This window comes from Arvicola amphibius, chromosome 2 (assembly GCF_903992535.2).
Source record: "Arvicola amphibius chromosome 2, mArvAmp1.2, whole genome shotgun sequence".
Classification (NCBI taxonomy): Eukaryota; Metazoa; Chordata; class Mammalia; order Rodentia; family Cricetidae; genus Arvicola; species Arvicola amphibius.
The window spans coordinates 156,756,218-156,773,491 of NC_052048.2; the positions used below are offsets into that span (position 1 = coordinate 156,756,218).

Genomic DNA, 17,274 nt, shown 5'->3' on the forward strand with positions numbered 1-17,274 from the left:
AGCTAACTCTTTCTTCTAAGAAAATGTCGCCAAGAGGCCAAGAGTATCTACCCAGAGGTGCAAAGTAATTACACATTAAACACTAGGATACAGGGGAAAAAATTCATTTTACAAGTTCAAAGTCCAACTAGTGACAAAATTTTGTAATTGCTGAGTTATAGTATATCTGAATGATTTGTTTTGAGAGTCAAATAGCACAATTTTGGGGAACTCTATTATCACTTAACATGTAACTTCCTTCCATATATTTACTCAATTGTTACTTCATTTATTCATCAAGTAAATATTTATCAGCTGACAGCTATATACTAGACACTGATTTAGAGGCTAGGGAATGTGAGCACAAATCAAAGGAACAAAATCCTTGCTCCCATGGATTTCTTTTTACTAGAAGACAGATAATAAATCAAATGAGAAATATAGATATCTTCAGGGAGTGATCATCCATGAAAACGATAAATCAGGATAATAGAATGACCCTGAATTCTGTAAAAAGAAGATAATGTGGTCAGGGATGGTGTTGCTATGGAGATCATTCTTCAGCTAAGTCTCACATGAAGAGAAGGAGCCTCTTGTGTCAAATGCCAAGGGAGAAGAAACAATGGAGCAAAGACCCAAGAGGAGGTGTGAGTGTGTTTTCACAAACAGGATGAGAAACATGATGCCCTGATCATGTTGGGTGGAAAGACAGAGAGATGCAAGATCACAGAGGAGACAGCGCCCACTCAGCACAGCTACAATGGTATTCATTGTCTACTTTCCCTCTAGAAATATCCTAGGCAGACAATGAAAGGGGAAAGGATCTTAAGAGAGGAGAGTAAATTCTTTCCCTAAACAGATTTGATGCAGAAAAAAAAGAGATTTTTCAAGGGAACTAGAAAGCAGACTAGAAAAATACCAATCACAGTGAAGCTCAGAAAGATGAGACAGAAAGTGTAAGAAGACACACAGGTACAAAAGGTCTAACCAACTGAAGTCCCAGAGGGACAAGTAAAAGGGGCTAAGGAGAAAGAAGGTCAGGTTAAATGTATGTCCGAAGACATGACAGAATCTTCCAGAAATAATAAAAGATATAGTATAAAAATTAAGAATTCCATCAAATATATACCTATAAAATACAGTCTATATCCAGACAACAAATTAAAGAGAAAGAAAACCCTCCAAAAACAGAGAAAAGGACAATTACCAGGAAAGAAACAGACTGAGGACAACTTTTTCAGATCAGTAATAAATGTCAACTGTCAGAGAAAATTATTTGCACCGAGAGAAAAATCTACATATCTAGATTTTACAAATGGGAAATATATTTTAAGAAGATATTTCAGAAGATATTTTCAAATAAAGCAAGCAGACAATTGTTTAGACAGACCTGCTTTTAAAGAAAGCTCTCAGGTGTAGTTGAGGTGGAAGGAGAGTGGTTCTAATTCTGAGATATAAAATGGACTAAGGAGAATGATAAATGTATGGATCAATCTAAATAAACAGGATTTTTTTCAAAAAATAAAATCTTGTCTTGATAAGAAAAAAATTGATATTATCCTGAGTAACATAATCCAGACCCTGAAGACACAGTATGTACTCTGTTATAAATGGATACTAGACAAAAAGCAAAGGATAACCAGGCTCAATCCACAGCCTCATAGAAGCTAGGTAACAAGGAGCACCTTAAGAGGGACACATAGATCACCATGGGAAGGGAAATAGATGAGATCTCCTGGGTAAACTAGGGGTAGGGAGGGGAGAGGATGGGGAATGGGAACATGAGGTATTGGGGGAGGAATGGAGAGAGAGAGCAATGAAAGAAAGATCTTGTTAGAGGAGGCCATTATGAGGGGAAACCTGGTGCCAGGGAAGCTCCAAGGAAACTGCAAGGATGGCCCCAACTAAGACTCCTAGCAATAGCGGAGAGGTGCCTGAACTGGCCTTCTCCTGTAATCAGATTGATGACTACTCTAATTGTCATCATAGAACCTTCACCCAGTAACTTATGGAAGCAGATGCAGAAAGCCACAGCCAAGCACTGGGCCAATTGAAGAGAGGGAGGAGGGATTTTACGAGCCTGGGTGGGGGTCAAGATCATAATGGGGAAACCCACAGAGACAGTTGACTCAAGTTCTTGGGAGCTCAGAAACTCTAGACCAACAGCTAGGGAGCTTATATGGGACCAACCTAGGGCCCTTTGCACATGGGTGACAGCTGTGTAGCTTGGCCTGTTTGTGGGCCCTTAGCAATGGGACCAGGATCTGTCCCTGGCCTGTGAGCTACTTTTTCTCTATGGTGGGATGCCTCATTCAGCCTTGATGCAGGGGGGAAGAGCTTGGTTCTGCTTTAACTTGATGTGTCAGACTCTGTTAACGCCTCATGGGAGGCCTTACCTTTTCTGAGCAGTGGATAGGGGGTAGAAGAAGGGAGGAGAGAGGGGAGGGGAAGCTGTGGTTAGTATGCAAAATAAATTTTTAAAAAATTAAGAATGATATGAAATGGCAGTGTCATTGCAGGGTAAGGAATGAAAGCCTTAGCATTGTAGGGAAAGGCAAATTTAGAGTTTCATAGGGTAGAAGTAAATACCCTGTTTGTTTGATTTAGGTTTTTTGAGGCAGGGTTTCTCTGTATAACCACCCTGGCTGTCCTGGAATTAACTCTGCAGACACAGTGACCTCAAACTCACAGAGATTCACCTGCCTCTACCTCCCTAGTGCTGGGATTCAAGGTGTTTGCCATCAATGCTAGACTGAATGTCATATCTTAATCAAAAGCAAATAGTAGAAGAGGAGGGAAACAATTGTGTAATTTCCAAACTAGTATAGTGAAAAATACGATTGTCAAAAACTAATTTCATTTCTTTCTTCTTCCTCCTTGCCCCTGCTCTGAATCTCAAAGAGGCACTATGTAGGTTTCAGTGCCTCTGTTTCTCCCTGGTGTGATGCTGGATCTTCTCACTCAGCTGGGGCAGAGAGACTTTGGTCTCATTGCCTCGATTTCTCCCTGGTGTGATGCTGGGTCTTCTCACTCAGTTTGTCTGGAGCAGAGAGACTTTGGTTTCTTCACGGCTTCTCAAGGTTCCCACCCCAAGAATATTAACTGCACTGAGAGAATTCTTCACATGTTGAAGGAAAGATTGTTCCAGAGTTATCTTTATGGCCTGCCAGCTTGAACTATGAGTTCTTATTAAAAATTATAACTGTTCCTTTGCTAGAGATTCTAATGACCTTGACCTAGAACTTAAGTTCCTCCCTCATATTTATATTTCAAATGAGAAGCCACACATAGGAAGTTGCTAATACTCAAAAACAACTACTATAACCTTATTAAGATGTCTGAAAGAGCAACAGTGTTAGCATAGATTGTGGACGACTCACCAATTGGTCAGAGGAGCTTTTAGTACACTAGAGTACAGCCTTCAGTAAACTAAACCAGGGGAGCTTGATGTGCCTGTTGATGTGTATGTGGGTGTACAGGCTTGCCCAAGGCCATCATCGGGCACCAGCTGGATCCTGCTCTAATTTCTAAGAAATTTCTAATAGTCTTCTCAAAGGTCAGTCATACCACTTGGGGAAAACAACTGCTTTTTATAGTCTCTTCCGGTGTTGTATTACCAGGGAAAGAAGTTCCTTGAATACTGGACATCTTTAAGAGTCAAGGGTTAACAAGAAGATGCAAGCTATATTTTGAGTGCTCCAGGAAAGTGTGTGGAAGAACAACCCTGGGTGGCCCTGGGACTTCTCTAGTTCCCAAACTCCTAGGACATTAACCTTTGAATAGAAAAGGACATGGAACTTGGAGAGCATCATGGGGCCCCAGCTCTCACTAGGAGCTCTCAGCTGTGAGTAGTAAAATACCTCTTTGCTAAAAGAAGAGGGGAAAATACACACTAATAAATGGCTACCAGGCACTGATGAAAGAAGAAATGTTTATTATAAATTTTTAATAGCAAAATTCATAGGCTATAAAGACAGTAACAGCAGCTAAAAGAACTAGATCCATGCCTCTACTAAACTTGGGCTTCTTATAGGGATGCTATCTGTTACAAAAAAATGAAGGAGATATGTGCATAATATTGTTTCTTGACACATTAGACAGATATCAGTGGGTGGATAGGAGGACAGGGGACAGAAAGCAGAGATGGGGAGGAGAGAAAGGAGGAGTTCCCCTGGTTTACTATCATAAATGATAGACTATTATAGTATGATGGGGTTTTTTTTTAATATATACCTGCTCAAAAGAAATATCTCATATAATTTTCTAGCTTTTGACATTATTTCAAATCTTTTTTTAACATTCAGCATTAGCACATGCATTGTGCAATTGCCTCTCTCCACGATCAAGTCAACAGTTGTTTTGACTTTTTTTGGAATTGGGAAGTTTTGTGAGACTTTGGAGAAGGGTGTCATATTAACTTTGACAAAAAAAGTGCTTTGGGATTTGATTTTTCTTTAAGTTCATTGCAGTAGAAAGAGTGTGGTGGTAGGTAAGCAGATTGGTGACAGTGGCAGATCACTGTTGAGAGCTTTGTTGACAGTAAATAGAGGAACCCCACTCCCCACTCTCACCCGTCACAATAAGCCAGCAGTAACAACTCGGTCCCCATTAACAAGAGAGCTCCAAGCTTTCATGCCAGCTCTGATCTATAGAAATGACCCCTAAAGAAGGAAAACAAGCGGTGCCTGGTACTGCAGGCCTGTACCTCAGCACTTGGGAGGTGGAGACAGGAGTATTCAAAATTTAAAGCCATCCTTGGCTGCATTGGGATCCCAGGGTCAGCCTGGACTATGTAAGACACTGTCTTAAATCTTAGAAAAGGAAAAAGAAAAATGAAAAGAAGGTAAAATGAAGTTAAAATAAAAAGAATCACCTAATAATATCCTCAGATTTAGAAGAGAAGAAAGAGTGGGGTGGAGAGAAAGAGAGGGGAAGGGGGATCAAGCAGGACAAAGTCATTCTTTGCCTCATTGGCTGGACAGAATAAAAGGATTTGGCTCAAAAGAACATGCAAGTGTGAAGTAGCAAATGAAAACCACAAATGGTTCAGAGCCAATCCCACCTAACACCAGCACTCTCTGATGTCAGCAACCCGACCAAATGTAGTGCAGTTGGTACTGGTTTATTGGCCAAATGACTATCTTCTATTTAGTTTAGGAAGAAACTTTAATGCTACAAAGATGTGGGAATGCCTTCAACATGAAAAGGAGGTTGGTGTGGGATGTCCTTCTGTCTATGTGTTGCTTTTATTGGTTAATGAATAAAGAAACTGCCTTGGCCTGTTGATAGGGAAGAACTTAGGTAGGTGGGGAAAACTGGACTGAATGCTGGGAGAAAGAAGATAAGAGAGAGAGACACTAAAGAGCCTCCAGAGTCAGACATGCTGAAACTTTGCCAGTAAGCCACTGCCACATGGCGATTAATAGAAATGGGTTAAATTAATATGTAAGAGTTAGCCAATAAAGCCGGGCGGTGGTGGCGCACGCCTTTAATCCCAGCACTCGGGAGGCAGAGGCAGGCGGATCTCTGTGAGTTCGAGACCAGCCTGGTCTACAAGAGCTAGCTCCAGGACAGGCTCTAAAGCCGCAGAGAAACCCTGTCTCGAAAAAACAAAACAAAACAAAACAAAAAAAAAGAGTTAGCCAATAAGAAGCTAGAGTTAATGGGCCAAACAGTTATTTAAATAATACAGTTTCTGTGTGATTATTCCAGGTCTAAGCTAGCCAGACATCTGAAAACCAACAAGTAGCACTTGTTAATACAGGAGCTGTGTGAACTTTGGCTACCAGGATCTAATTTTAGTTTGTACCTCCCTTGCCAGTTAGTTTTTGGCAGGTATAATCACCAAATACTGAACTCCGGCAACATTGAAACATCACCTGGTTTTCATTTGGCAGGATTCACTAGGTTGCTGAGGCTGTCCTCAAACTCTTAAGTCACCTGCCACAAGCCGGGCGGTGGTGGCACACGCCTTTAATCCCAGCACTCGGGAGGCAGAGGCAGGCAGATCTCTGTGAGTTCGAGGCCAGCCTGGTCTACAAGAGCTAGTCCCAGGACAGGCTCTAAAAAAGCTGCAGAGAAACCCTGTCTCGAAAAACCAAAAAAAAAAAAAAAAGAAAAAGAAAAAAAAAAAAAGAAAAAAGTCACCTGCCACAGTTACCTTACTACTGTGACTACAGGCATATGTATGCAGGGGCTTCTGTGGGTTTTACTTCTCTGTCTGTGTCTGGGAATTAGTGTAAAAATTCAAAAATAACAAAGAGGGTAAGCATCCTAGATTAATCCAAAGACAAGTACATGTGCATATGCACACCCATGCACATACATATACACACGTGTGCACACACAAACACATGCACACAAATGCACATACACACAAAACACACGCACACACCCCTACACTATGAGGTTAACTGTATCATTTAATTTTGTTCTTAAAAACTTGTGAGCTGGGCACCTGCCAGCCCAGTGGGCTGGCATAGCTGCGCGGAGACTCGTGGAACACGTATGACCAAGGTGGCGGGTGAGCACACATGAACAGACAGCAGCAAACGGCGGCAGCAGCTTAACGACACAGACACAGAAAATAGGCATAAAGCTTTATTAAAGGAAAGAGAGAGGGAGAGGGAGAGAGAGAGAGAGAGAGTGGAGAGTGAGAGAGAGAGAGAGAGAGAAACAGAGAGAGAAACAGAGAAAGGAAGAGAAACAGAGGCACGTGTGCACACGCAAAAGGGAACAGTGAGAAGAGAGAGAGGGGAGAAAAAAGAATTCAGGATGACTCCAAGAGACCAGGGATTGCTGGGAGTGAGAGTGGAAAGGGGCGGGGACCAAAAGAATAACATTTACTATTTCTAGTTGATTTCTGAAATGGATGAAGACTGAATGAAGTGACACCAACTTGGTTTTAGTTTCCACTTCTTACACTGCTGCTTATTTGCATACAAGAGTGGAAAAGACAAGTTTTAAGTTCAAACACCAGGAAGTTTTGGCATTAAAGACTGAGTGACTCCCCACATGAAGCAGATCATGGCTGCTGTGATTTTTGTCCCTCAGAGCTTGAATGTAAGCTTTTGAAGACACTGTACACGTAGGACACAGGTCTCGGATTATTAACGCTGGATCTAACCTGAAAACCTCATTCCTGTAATCTAGTTTCCACAGTACCAGAAAATACTGTGCCAGCTTCTGAGAGATAAGCAGTTAATATATCCTGATGTGATGCCTATGAACCACAACAATGACCAGCATGGCAAGAAATCCCTAATGGTGCAGTACATGGCTCTAGTAGTTTGAAATGTAATAGTCCCCACAAGCTCATTGAAGTGGCACTATCAAAAGGCTGGAGTAGGTATGGCCTTGTTGAAAGAAGTGCATCTCTGTGGGGGTGGATTTCAGGTCTCATAAATGCTCAAGCCACATCCACGGTGTCTGAGATCACTTTCTATTGCCTGAGCAAGATGCAGGACTCCCAGCTCCCTCTCCAGCACCATGTTTTCCTGTCCCACCATGATGGTAATGGACTGAATTTCTGATTAAAAGTTTCCCTTTGTAAGAGTTGCCTTGGTTCTGGTGTCTCTTCACAGCAATAAAGACCCTAACTAAAACAGTGGCACTCACACGTCAATGGTAACCAATGGTGGTCTAGTTGGACTTAAGGCCCCCTCAACAAGAGGGAAATCATGCTTGGTATTAGAAACGTACCCAACTTCCTGGGGCTAGTGAGTCATGGATCTTAGAAGAGAATCTACTACCACCACTTTGTTTACCAGCAGCATTCCTAACTACATTCTAAATCTTGTACCCACGGATGAGTGTGGCTACACCCCTCATGTACGAAGCCTTTCTTCATGGCAGAAAGTCATGGATGTATACAATGCAGAGATCAATGGGTCACAGGGGACCCAGGTTCACTGTGTACATCTACAGCATAGATCATTCAGCTATGGCTCAGGGAAAACTGCAGAAGATAGGGCAGAAAGATTGGAAGGGTCAAACACAAGGAAGTCTACTGTGAAACAGCCTCTCCTAGAAATAACTACCTAGACAAGACTGTAACAATACCACTATCAACAGACATACTACACAGAAGGGGAAAATCACACAGGATCCTATGCCTTGACAGGGAGCTACAGGCAAGTAATGACTGCTGAGACGGGGAGAATTAGCCTCTCCCAGGAACAAGCCCCCAACCGGAAAGTCCCCAGTGCAAAGTGGCCAGCCCTGAAACTACATCTATATACATAAAATCTCAGCACACACACACACACACACCACACACACACACGCACGCACGCACCACCACAAACCACACACACACCACAGGAGGTAGGAAAGGGAAAGGAGAAGCTGATACAATTATAGTTTAATTAAAATGCATAAAAAATAAAAGACACACAAAAATACCAAAAGAAAAAGTGTACAAAAAAATCAAGAATAACCTCCTGCAAAGGGAAATTTAAAGGTTTTATGAGTAGTCATTTCAACATAATTGATACAAACCAATACAGATGCACCTGAAAATGGCATGAAGTTAAACATGGAATCCAGATGTTTAGAATTCTGTGTTCTAACCTGAGTTCCTGAATCAGAGATGTCAAGCAGGAGTAGCTGTTCTTTTTCTGGGGACTGCTGCACTAGGCCCTGTAAGCTAGGATTACATTACCACAGCCATTCCAGCCTCAAGAAGGTTGCTGGCCATACGAGTAATTCAAGATTTCAAACCGCCCTGACTTTCCACATGGGCCTGACTACTGGCTCCTCTTTACCTCCTTACATGAGGCTACTTGTACCAGCTACATCCTTTCCTTTAATGCCAGCTCTCTACACCCTGCAACAGCTCCCCTTCTTCTATGCCTGGATATTCTGTAGACACAGAGAGCACTCTTCCTCTTCCCCTGGTCCTACACTCTCAATCCCAAGCTTTCTCCGGCTTTTGATAGGATCCCAGCTCAGAAAATCTCTAAGTCAGTCTCATCATCCTGCTTGAAATAAGATTATGAAGACTCCAGTACGTCTTCTGTGAGACAAGTGAAGTGATGGCGCTGAACTCGTAAGTCTAAGTACCACACTTCACAGTATCCGGGACATCTGGGCATCCTTCAAGTCACCGTGGAGACCATCCATGTTTTCTGCTTTCTTCTGAAAGCATCAGCATACTTCAGAGTAACAAATAACTTCAATCGTTTGTTGATGGACACTATCAGTACTGCACTTTGGCTATTTTTATTTCCTGGATGCATAGTCAAGCTACCTTTTCCCTGTCTCTCCTGCAAGTAATGCAGCCATAAAACAACAACATCAGCAACAAAACTGTGAGAAGAGAGCATACATGTCCCATTTAGGAGGTGAGTGTGTCCATTCCTCACCCTCTCTTTATGTCTGTGGGGAGTTAGTGATAGAGAGAACCAGTCAGCACCAATGCGGAAGCCAGAAGGGAAGACGTCCTTCTTCTTGGAGGAAAATTCCCTACTAACCGTGAACCCACACTGGACTAAGCTATTACACATTTTGAGATCAACAACGCACTGCAACCTGGTGTAAACTAGTACAACCAATATTAGCATTTGCATTATTCAGAGGAGGAAGCTAAAGTGGATAAGCAATATTCAAGAAGTAGAGAAGCCCAATTCAGAGTTCTCAAGTTGGTTGAGTATCCACCACTATTGACTGAGTCCCTTCATCTACAGCCCCTGAGATGTCCTAGGCAATGTCTGTTAGCCTGGTGACAGTGTGAGCGCTGGAAGAATCACTATTTGTCATCTCTGCGGACACTGGGGCCTCTGTCAGATAGCATTCACCAAATTCCTAGCAAGTCATTATGGGAATGTTTCAACGCTGTTAGCAAACTTTCCAGGCCTGAAACCCTGCCCAGACACAGTGTACAGGAAGTCCACCAGCCGGGCTGGATCAGTTCCATCCAAGTCTAAGTGAGGAGCTGAAACCAGCGGCAGAGAAGTGCCTTGTCTCCATGAACAAATGATGTTTATAGGAAAAGTCACAGCAGAAGTCAGAGCACAAACTGAAGTTAGGAAGGACTTTAAAGACCTCATGATCCTCTGAGGAACAGAGAATGTCTGGCTGATCAGGACCCTGAGACAGATTCAACAAGGAAGGCTAACTCCGACGCAGACTGAAGAGCTTGGGAGAGCCCCCTTTCTCTGCTCCTTGCTTGTTTTCTCAATTGGAATGTCCTACCGCCTCATGACTAAGGATCCAGCATTCCTGTGCCACATCGAGGCTGCAGCTGCCTCTTCTGTGGTTGGAGCCTTGGTCCTATCTTCCCTAAGGATGAGAAGTTACAGGAAAGCAGGACATAGTTCAAGCCCCAGTATTGACCAAGGGTATCATCAAGGCTTTTGAGCAGGTGGAACCATAGGTGTAAGCTTCATTGACCCAAAGTTCTTAGAAAAGTGAGAGAACCGTGTCAAGAAATGGTCAGAATAAATGAAGAAAATTTCCACGTATTATGTTGTCTTCAAAGGCCAACTCTATCTTTGAGTTATCTCTCTGTGGAGATGGTCTGTCTGTGGGTCAGAAAAAGGAGCAAGGCATGCTGAGGGAAGGCTTCATGCGCTGCTGCTAGCTGGAAACCAGCAACCTAACATGTCTAAGGAAGCTCTGTGACTCAGCCTGGCAAGCAGCAAGGTCACAGCCCTAAGTGGAGGAAGAGCACCTCGTCTTGTTGCCGATAGGATTTTATATGGGGTGTGGTGGTTTGGGTTTGGGGCTATATCCATGCCAGGCCAGGCACTGTGACCTAGTTTCGCTCAGGGTAGATATGAGCATGGACCTGAAGGACAGAAGAAGGGGCCCAAAGACAGATGAGTAGTGCCTGGTCAAGAAGGATTAATTGAATGCAAACCAAGGTGTGCCAGTGTGAACACAGGAAATAAACCCCGATAACAGAAGGGAGAAAATGGACACCAGATTTAGAAGTGGAGGTGATAGGTTTGCAGCACATGGAATCTGAGCTCATGTTGGCAACAAAACCAGAGGACTCATATATATTTATTTCTTCCTTTCTGCTCATCTTTAAATCATTTTTATTTTACATATATGGATGTTCTGCCTGCCTGCATGTCTGGGCACCAGTTGCGTGCAGTGCCCACAGAGGACAGCGGTTACCTTGGAACTGGAGTTACAGACAGTTGTTAGCCACTTTGTGGGTGCTGGGAATCAAGTCCAGGTCCTCCGGAAGAGAAGCCACAGCTCTTAACTGCTGAGCCATCTTTCCAGCCCCACATTTATTAAGAAAATTCTTGCAAAAATGTCCATAGGATATTACCACCTTCTAACCCTGGAATTTAAGGATGGGGCAGCAGAGCGATGTAGTTTGTAAATAAGGGGTGTTCCACTCTGTCTTCCGGTGCCCGTATGTTATCAACAGTATGCTGTCCCGTGTGTGCTTAGAAACTCAGGTTGGCAGATGAACAACTGTTGCTTAAAAGACCTGTGCTGAAGAATTTAGATACTGTGTTTGGACTGGAAAATTAATACCAATTCAATGATTTTTATTTTTGATTTAGCTCACCCTATGCAGAAATATGTAGCTTAAATCTAGCATAGGGTTTTCAGATTTATTTTAGGTGCCTTCAGTCTCCTGTTTACTAAGTTATGCTATTTGAAAGTTTGCTTTTAATAACTGATTCTCAACCTGTGGGTGGGGACCCCTTTGGGGGTCAAAAGACCCTGTCTGAGGAATCACCTAAAACCATTAGAAAACACAGATATTTACATTGCAATTCATAATAGCAGTAAAACTATTATGCAGTTATGAAGTAGTGACAAAAATAATTTTATGGTTGGGAGTCAGCACAATATGAAGAACTGTATTAAGGGTCACAGCATTAGGAAAGTCGAGAACAACTGTTGAACATGTTTCCATATTTAGAATGAAGTTCAATTATCTAGAGTTATAGATTAGCAATTACTTTCATGGGGTAATAACTAAATACTTATTTATTGCAGGAAGAAGGATAGATTGGAGAGGTGGTACAGTTTAAAATGAACTCAACATATTAGAAATAAAAAAGGGAACGTCTGAAATTACATAGTAATTAGTTTGCAATTGCTGAAGCTTTTCTACTCAGATACAGGGAAGCCCTGAGAATTCTACCTCATTAGATAAATTCCAGTAGCAAAGACCTGGGGCCAAAAGCAGTAATGGCCACTCTGGCTGCTCAGGAGAAGCACCTGGATGGTTTGGGAGGTTCTCAAGTTCTACCACGGAGTTGGAGTTTCAGCCCTCCATGCCAGGATACCAATGTTATCCCAGACACTCCTAAGGCTTCCATTGCAAACTACAACCACAAGTTCTGCCAATCCAACCCCCAAGTCCCACTCCCTCTGCCTTCACACCCCCAGCCTAATGCCCTACCTCCCCATATCCTGTCCCTAGGGCTGTAAAGAGAGCCCTCAGATGAAGCAGGTGAGAGAGCTTTTAGGAACATGGAGACCATACTGTTAGGCGAGACTCCAAAGATTCTTAAATCACTGAACCGTCCAACACTTCACCAAACAATGTGTGTCGTGGCTGGTGTTTACAAAGACTGTATTTGCACCATTTCCCCACTTCTGGATGTTGTCTCTATATCCTGCGTGCAGTTCTGTGACACTCACTAAATCTGCATTTTTAACGAAGTCACGTGTTTTTCCTCCTGATTACCTTACTGATTAGAGAGATGATTCCAGAACAATCAGATTCACTTACTTTAATTCCTTGTGATCCATGACCAGGGGGACCAGGAGGGCCAGGCAGGCCTTTCTGCCCAGTGTCACCCTATGAAAAGAGAAATTTACAACAAAGTATAGGAAGATTAGGGAGGGGGAAATGGACATACCACTGCTCTTGGCTTCATTATTACTTTAGCTTATTCGGATCCTCTTGCCGTAAGATAGCTCCTATTTTACTTAAGGCTATGTTGTTCTAAACATTCTTAGGCTACTTGAATTGCTTACAAACAAACTTTTATGGATAGCCCAAGCATAGGTAAAGAGGCAAGAGAAGCTTCCTTGAGGCCAGGGACTTCTGCTTGGTCTCCACTACATGTCTCCACTCCTGGCTGCCCACACCAAGTTCAAAAGCCACTGAGGCCAGATTCTATGCAGGCTAGAACATGCTGCTCCCTTTTAATATGGAGTGCCAGATCACTGGGAATACTGTTAGAGTGGGGGGAAGGGCTTGCAGACGGCTCGGTTCATAAAGTGCCTGTCGTGTAAGCACCCCCATGAAAAACCATGGCATGGTACTTGTAATCTCAAAACTGGGGCTCAACAGCTGGCAAAAATTTGGTGAGTTAAGGCCAATGAAAGATTCTGTCTCTGACACAAAGTAGACAGTTTCTGAGGAATGACATTTAAGGCTGGCTTCTACATGCACACACACACACACACATGCACACACACTGGCAGACGTGTTCTTGTATATACATAAAGATATATATGTGTATACACACACAACAGCACAGTGTGATTGCATACACACAAGCATGTATATGCTTATACACACACATGTCAGGGGGTATTGATCAAAACTCACACAATAATTTTTTTCCTATAAGAAAAGTCAGTTAAAAAGGAAAAAAGAAAAGTCAGTATATTTATGACTTTCTTCATAAAGGTTCCTGTAATACAATGATATACGGTTTTGAATTCACAAAAATATGAAGATTTTGATTGCGATAACTCCATTTGTGGGAGTCGTCCTGTTCATAGGGGGCGTTCAACAGCACTCCTGAACTCTATCCAGTAGGTATCAGTGTCATCTTCAGATGAGACACCCCAAAATGTCTTCAGTTGTGATAGTTTAGGTGCCCCCACTATAGTGGCTCCTGAGAGGAAGACAAATCTCCCTCAGTGAGAAACACTGGGTTAGAAGAATTAAAGAATCGATAAGTACCAAGCTAGAGGAGATAAGCAAATGATACATAGAGATAAAGGAAAGAGACATGGAAAGAGGCCGCTCTCAGCCTTCTGTGGGGACCATGCTGTTCGATCTTTGCTCCAAGTTCTGACACAGTGGCTGGAGATATACTATATAGCACATACATTAGCCAGTGATCTGCTAAAAGGCCACGCAAAAAGCATCTGGCCAAATGAAGATGTGATATTTTTCTTATCTATATGTAGCTCAGGATGGACTCAAGCTTGATATGTAGCACAGGCAGGCCTTGAATTAGCAATCCTCCTGCCTCTGCCTCTCAAGTGCTGGGACTAGCGGTATATACCACATGGCCAGCTAGGATTTGCTTCCTGGCAAGATAGCCTTGAGAAACCTGGAAATATTTAGAACACTTCACAATTGTACTGAGAGATGTTGACTTTCTGATTTGGTAAGGGAAGCAAATGTTTTAAAGATACTTCAAGTCACATGACATGAATAAAGAAGATTTCCTCAATAAACCAAAAAAGGCTAAATGAAGGCTTCATATAAAGGAGCTGTTGAGTGGGCTGGTGTTAAAGCTTGGTTGTCCCATCTCAGAAATGCTCGGGGTGACAAGTGTTTCATAATTGAGTTGTTACACATTTTGCAATTCTTGTTTGTATATAATGACTCCCTTTGGGGATGGTATCCATATCTAAACACAAATATTTCACACGCACCTTCTACGGAAGCCTGAAGTCACCAGGACTTTGACTGGCACTCATTACATAAAGTAAGCTATTGACTCAATATTTGTGGCCAAGGTGTGCTCAAAGTTTCTGAATTGAGAGCATTTCTTGTTCAGGGTTTTCCAAGTAGCCATGTCCCAGCAGGCACCTGCTACTCACACACATGAGACCTGAGGACTCACCTTCGGTCCTTGGCTACCAATGCCCCGAGGCCCAGAAGGACCTGGAGGGCCTCTGACCCCTTGTTCTCCCTGCAAAGATACAACGAATGACAAGTTACCAATTAAAAACACTTATAGCACATAACTTTCCATGTTAAATATACGTTTTAAGGACCAATTTACAAATGTTGAAGTCCCTTGAATTTTTCTAAGAAATTGACGGAGCCCACTTCACCTAAATCAGTTGCTGTTTTGACATTCCCTGCTCACTTCACTTTCTTCTCATCACGTGTGCACGCTTTCCTGATAAAGGATTAATTTCAGATCAATCAGCTCATTAACTCCTCTGCAGAGTTAATGTGTGCTTCTTTTAGAACTTGCTTCTCTAGAATTTGGAAAAGTAATTACTGCTTTTTTGAAACAGAGGAGTAGAGGAAATACAAAGATAAAAAAAAGTGGCCATGAAGAGCTATGGCCACTACTATCCTGAATGAGCGGCTCCTACTATTTCTTCAACTAAAATAAAGCTACTTGTCTTGGGGGTTGACTCTGTGATAGTTGGGCCACAGGAGTGGTAATGATTACAGGGTAAACTCTGTAAAGAACTTGCTGTTTCCCCAAGGTTTGACGCTGTAAAGCAGGTGTCAGATCTTCCTGAGATGGCATTGTTAAGGAGACACAAATAAAATCCTCTCAATTTCTGTATGCCAAGATAATGTTAGGAATGTTCAGGGTTGATAGCATTTAATGCTCAGACAATCCTCTATTGCCAGGCTGACTCATTGTAATAATTCTTCTGAACTTCAGCAAATTCACCAGGTCTGTGGAAAATGATATCTACACTTCATACGGATAGGAGAAAAATGGGAGAGTGATCCACAAGGCCTAGCACAGGGCGATCACTTGCTAAATGCCAGTTCACTACACTCCTGCCTTAGCTAACAAGGAAACAGCCAAAGCTGTGCAGGTCTGCCCATGTACTCACACGCGGGCTGGGCTGAGGAGGGGTGGAGAAGCAGTAACCCTCTAACCTTGGCACTTGCTCAAAAAGCCCAACATGTACATACCACCCAACCAGTAATTTCACTGCTAAGCATAAATTCCAGGAAAAGAAGAGCACATTATACCCAAAGTCCCACAAATGTGAGTCCTTGACAGAATTATTCATAAGAGCTCAAAACCAGAAAGAACCCCATGCCCATTGTCTGGTGAATGAGTAGACAAAATCCTGCAAGAAACAGACTATGGATTTATGCTATAATATAAACACAGCTCAGAAGCACTGCTTTTGATGATAGATATGGGCAGACTGTATGATTCCAATTACTGAATGTCAAAAATATAGATAGAAACAGAAATACCCCAGTAGTTGCCTGAGGCCAGAATTAGGACATGAATTCATCATAAATAAGCATGAGGGTTCCTATGGGGTAAGGAAATGTTCCAAAGCTAATCTGCGAAGACAGTTGTAAACTAAACTTTACTGTAAAATTCACTGGATCATGTGCCCAAAAGGAGGAATTCTATGAAGAAACATGCTTCTATAAAGTTATGAACATAAAAAAGAGGAGGGGCCAGAGGGACATTTCAGCAATTAAGAGCACAAGTTGATCTTCCAAAGGAGCCAAGTTTAGTTCCCAGCACTGATGGAGGATTCTCATTGGCTAATAAACAAACTGCCTTGGCTTTTTGATAGGGCAAAATTTAGATAGGTGGAGTAGACAGAACAGGAAAAAGGAAGTGAGGTAGATGGCTCAGACAGTTGCCCTGCCTCTCCTCTCTGGGGCAGATGGACGTGCTTCTCCTCAGGGAGAAAGATGCAATGAAGCTAGCTTCCAGGTCAGACATGCTGAATCTTTCCGGGTAAGACACCATTCATGGTGTTACACAGATTATTAGATATGGGTTAGTCAAGATGTGAGTAAGAAGCTGAAACTAATGGGTCAGGCAGTGTTTAAAAGAATACAATTTGTGTGATGTTATTTCGGGGCATAAGCTAGCCGGTGGCTGGGAGCCGGGCAGGATGAAATGCAGGCCTGCCCACACCCCACACTACAGAATGGCGCCAGGATCGCAGCCCGCAGCCCCTCACTACACAGCATGCACATGGCAGTTCACAACTGTCTGCAACTCTGCTCCAGGGGATCTGACACCCTCTCCCAGCCTCTGAAGGTATCAGGCAAGCATATGGTGCATGAACTTACATGCAGGTAAGACATCGTACATATGAAATTTAATTGTTTTAAGTTATTGCTTTTATTTTATTTTATTTTATAGGCATTGGACCTATACGTCCCAAGATCTTTGTCTTTCTATTATGTGTTAAGATAGAATTAAAACAATTTGGGTAATTTTACAGCTTACATTTTTTTTACTGGCCCATTTCTGCCCATCTTTCCAAAGGATTTATGGACAGTCCTCGCCATGATTGCTGAGAGAAAGATATATTTTCTTCGGTGGTGTAGCCATCCTCAAGTTGCCCAAGATCCTGTAAATAATTCTTCATTCACACTCCGAAAGTTGG

The 17,274-nt window shown here is 42.6% G+C and overlaps 1 protein-coding gene across 1 annotated transcript in view; it reads right to left on the minus strand.

Annotated features, from left to right (window-relative positions):
* The window catches only part of Col28a1 (collagen type XXVIII alpha 1 chain), a 169,614-nt gene that overhangs the window by 57,229 nt on the left and 95,111 nt on the right, over nt 1-17,274 (minus strand). Inside the window, 2 exon segments of the mRNA XM_042054567.1 lie at nt 12,689-12,757; nt 14,772-14,840. Coding sequence (XP_041910501.1) covers nt 12,689-12,757; nt 14,772-14,840 — 138 coding nt within the window.